Source organism: Triticum aestivum, chromosome 5A (genome assembly GCF_018294505.1).
Source record: "Triticum aestivum cultivar Chinese Spring chromosome 5A, IWGSC CS RefSeq v2.1, whole genome shotgun sequence".
Classification (NCBI taxonomy): domain Eukaryota; kingdom Viridiplantae; phylum Streptophyta; class Magnoliopsida; order Poales; family Poaceae; genus Triticum; species Triticum aestivum.
In genome coordinates, this window is record NC_057806.1 from 42,667,010 (window position 1) to 42,669,170 (window position 2,161).

The window sequence follows — 2,161 nt, forward strand, 5'->3', positions numbered from 1 at the left end:
CACTATCTATAAACCGCCAAACTAAATCTTCAAGAAAAGGTTGCAAAAAATTTACCTCTGCTCAAGTCATTGACCACCTTGAGGTCGCGTGGCGAAAGGGGTGGCACGAACGAATGGTGGGAAGAAGTTGCGGAGCTATGGTGTAGCGTAAGAGGTTCGGAAATGGCTCAGCGGAGGCGACATGCGCCAAATCAAAGTGGTCTAGGCTTTGGAGGTGGCACCAAACGAAGGCGACGCAGGGATATGGGCAGCGGCGAAAGGGAGTTTGTGTCTCGAAATGTCTGTGGTGCCAGTATTTGGGTGGATGCAGTGCGCGCTATCGCCTCATCCAACCTCAAATATGAAGGCTCGGACTATGGCGATCAAGAGCAGGATAGCGACTCTGCTAGAGTGGTCTTCAGCCAAAATCAATATAACACCAGTTCCTATGGAGATCAGGGTGATATGACGAGTCTGCCGGAGTTGCTCTAAGAGGGTGGACTTTCTAAACCGGGTGCAGTTACAACCCTCCATTATGTGTGATAGCTAAACCCGGGAGCATCAAAATCTAAGATCTACGCTAGCTTACTATTCTCATTTCACATAAACTTCTATTTTTGTCATTCACTAATAAAATAATATATAAATCTGGAACTTTGCACGTCAATGAAACATTAGAAGTGCAATGTGGAGAAAACTTTTTTTGGTGGCATAAATATAAATAATGATGTTTTCTCGAGTATTTATATAAATTGATCGGTGAATTGGCTGTGCCAAACTATATCACTTCGAGTATTTATGTTGCAAAAAATCATTTTTTTACATATTACAGTCCAAATATATTATTGAACTGCAAAAATAGAGATTCATATAATTTGATTTTTTAGATTCATATAAGAAAACAATTGTGCACAAAATGGATGGACATGTAGCTCCACCCTGGTTAGTTATGCCAGAATACACAAGAACATATGGATATCATCACCAGCATCTCTCTCATCTGACTTGTCCAATAGGATAGAAGAGAACTTACAAAAAGTCAGCTGCAGGCCTTATCAGCAATACATTCCCCCTTTGGTATCAGGTCGCCGCACCGCCATATTGCAATCCAAATATTCGATGCTCCACACTAGCCCCATGCCATACGTGGAGCCGCACAAATTAAAGGAGGTAAAGGATTTATCCGAACCCTCCCGTATCACCTTTTTTCCGGTCAAATTGCTCGAAGCTCATCCTGCCGGTGCACATTTCCATGGCTATATATGCAAGGCTCCCCTATGTCCAGCTCTAAGCAAGCCAGCATAGCTCAAGCGATCGTACTACTAATTGAGCTCACTAGCACTAGCACTAGAACTAAGCTTGATGGAGCAGGTGACGAAGCTAGCGGGGCAGCGGGCGGTGGTGATCTTCGGCATGAGCTCCTGCTGCATGTGCCACACCGTGACGAGCCTCCTCCGGGATCTCGGCGTGAACCCGATGGTGGTGGAGCTAGACGAGGACCCTAGGGGGAAGGAGATGGAGAAGGCGCTGGTGCGGCTCCTCGGCCGCAGCCCTGCTGTGCCGGTGGTGTTCATCGGCGGCAGGCTCACCGGATGCACCGACAAGGTCATGTCCCTTCACCTCAGCGGCAAGCTTGTCCCACTGCTTCGTAATGCAGGTGCAGTCTGGGTGTAGGGAGGGCTTTGTAGATATTCGGCCGCATGCTGCTGACACGGGAGAATATATAATATACACGCAACACGTATGTTTCGTGTTTCTGTTATCTTGTATCACGTGATGACGAAGACTAAGGCAAACCATGCAAGTCGACGTGTCCGGTCAAGGTGTTACACAATGTAATAACTAGTTTCCGGTCTTGCAGACAACAACGACATGTAAAATAGTACTCTCTTTGTTCCTAAATATAAGTCTTTTTAGACATTCTAACAAGTGACTACATACGAAGCAAAATGAATGAATCTATACTGTAAAATATGTCTACATACATCCATATGTTATAGTCCATTTTAAATGCCTAAAAAAACTTATATTTAGAAACGGAGAGAGTATCATGCAAAGTTTTTGAAATAGTAAGGGCGCAAGAATAATTAAACTTAGGTCCTGTCGTACCTTCTCGTCAACATTTGGATAGTGCACCAAAAAGTGGAACTTGTTGTTTTCAACAAAAGCATCATTGATCTCT

General features: G+C 44.5%; 1 protein-coding gene across 1 annotated transcript; it reads left to right on the top strand.

Annotated features, from left to right (window-relative positions):
• Positions 1-1,257: 1,257 nt before the first annotated feature.
• Positions 1,258-1,908, top strand: LOC123106505 (glutaredoxin-C1-like). The gene has a single exon (XM_044528654.1). It carries the CDS (start codon positions 1,342-1,344, stop codon positions 1,651-1,653), a length of 312 nt encoding a protein of 103 aa, XP_044384589.1. The 5' UTR covers positions 1,258-1,341; the 3' UTR covers positions 1,654-1,908.
• Positions 1,909-2,161: the final 253 nt, after the last annotated feature.

Excerpts from the sequence above, each read along its gene's own strand:
- LOC123106505 (XM_044528654.1), top strand. The coding sequence starts at position 1,342 with ATGGAGCAGGTGACGAAGCTAGCGGGGCAGCGGGCGGTGGTGATCTTC.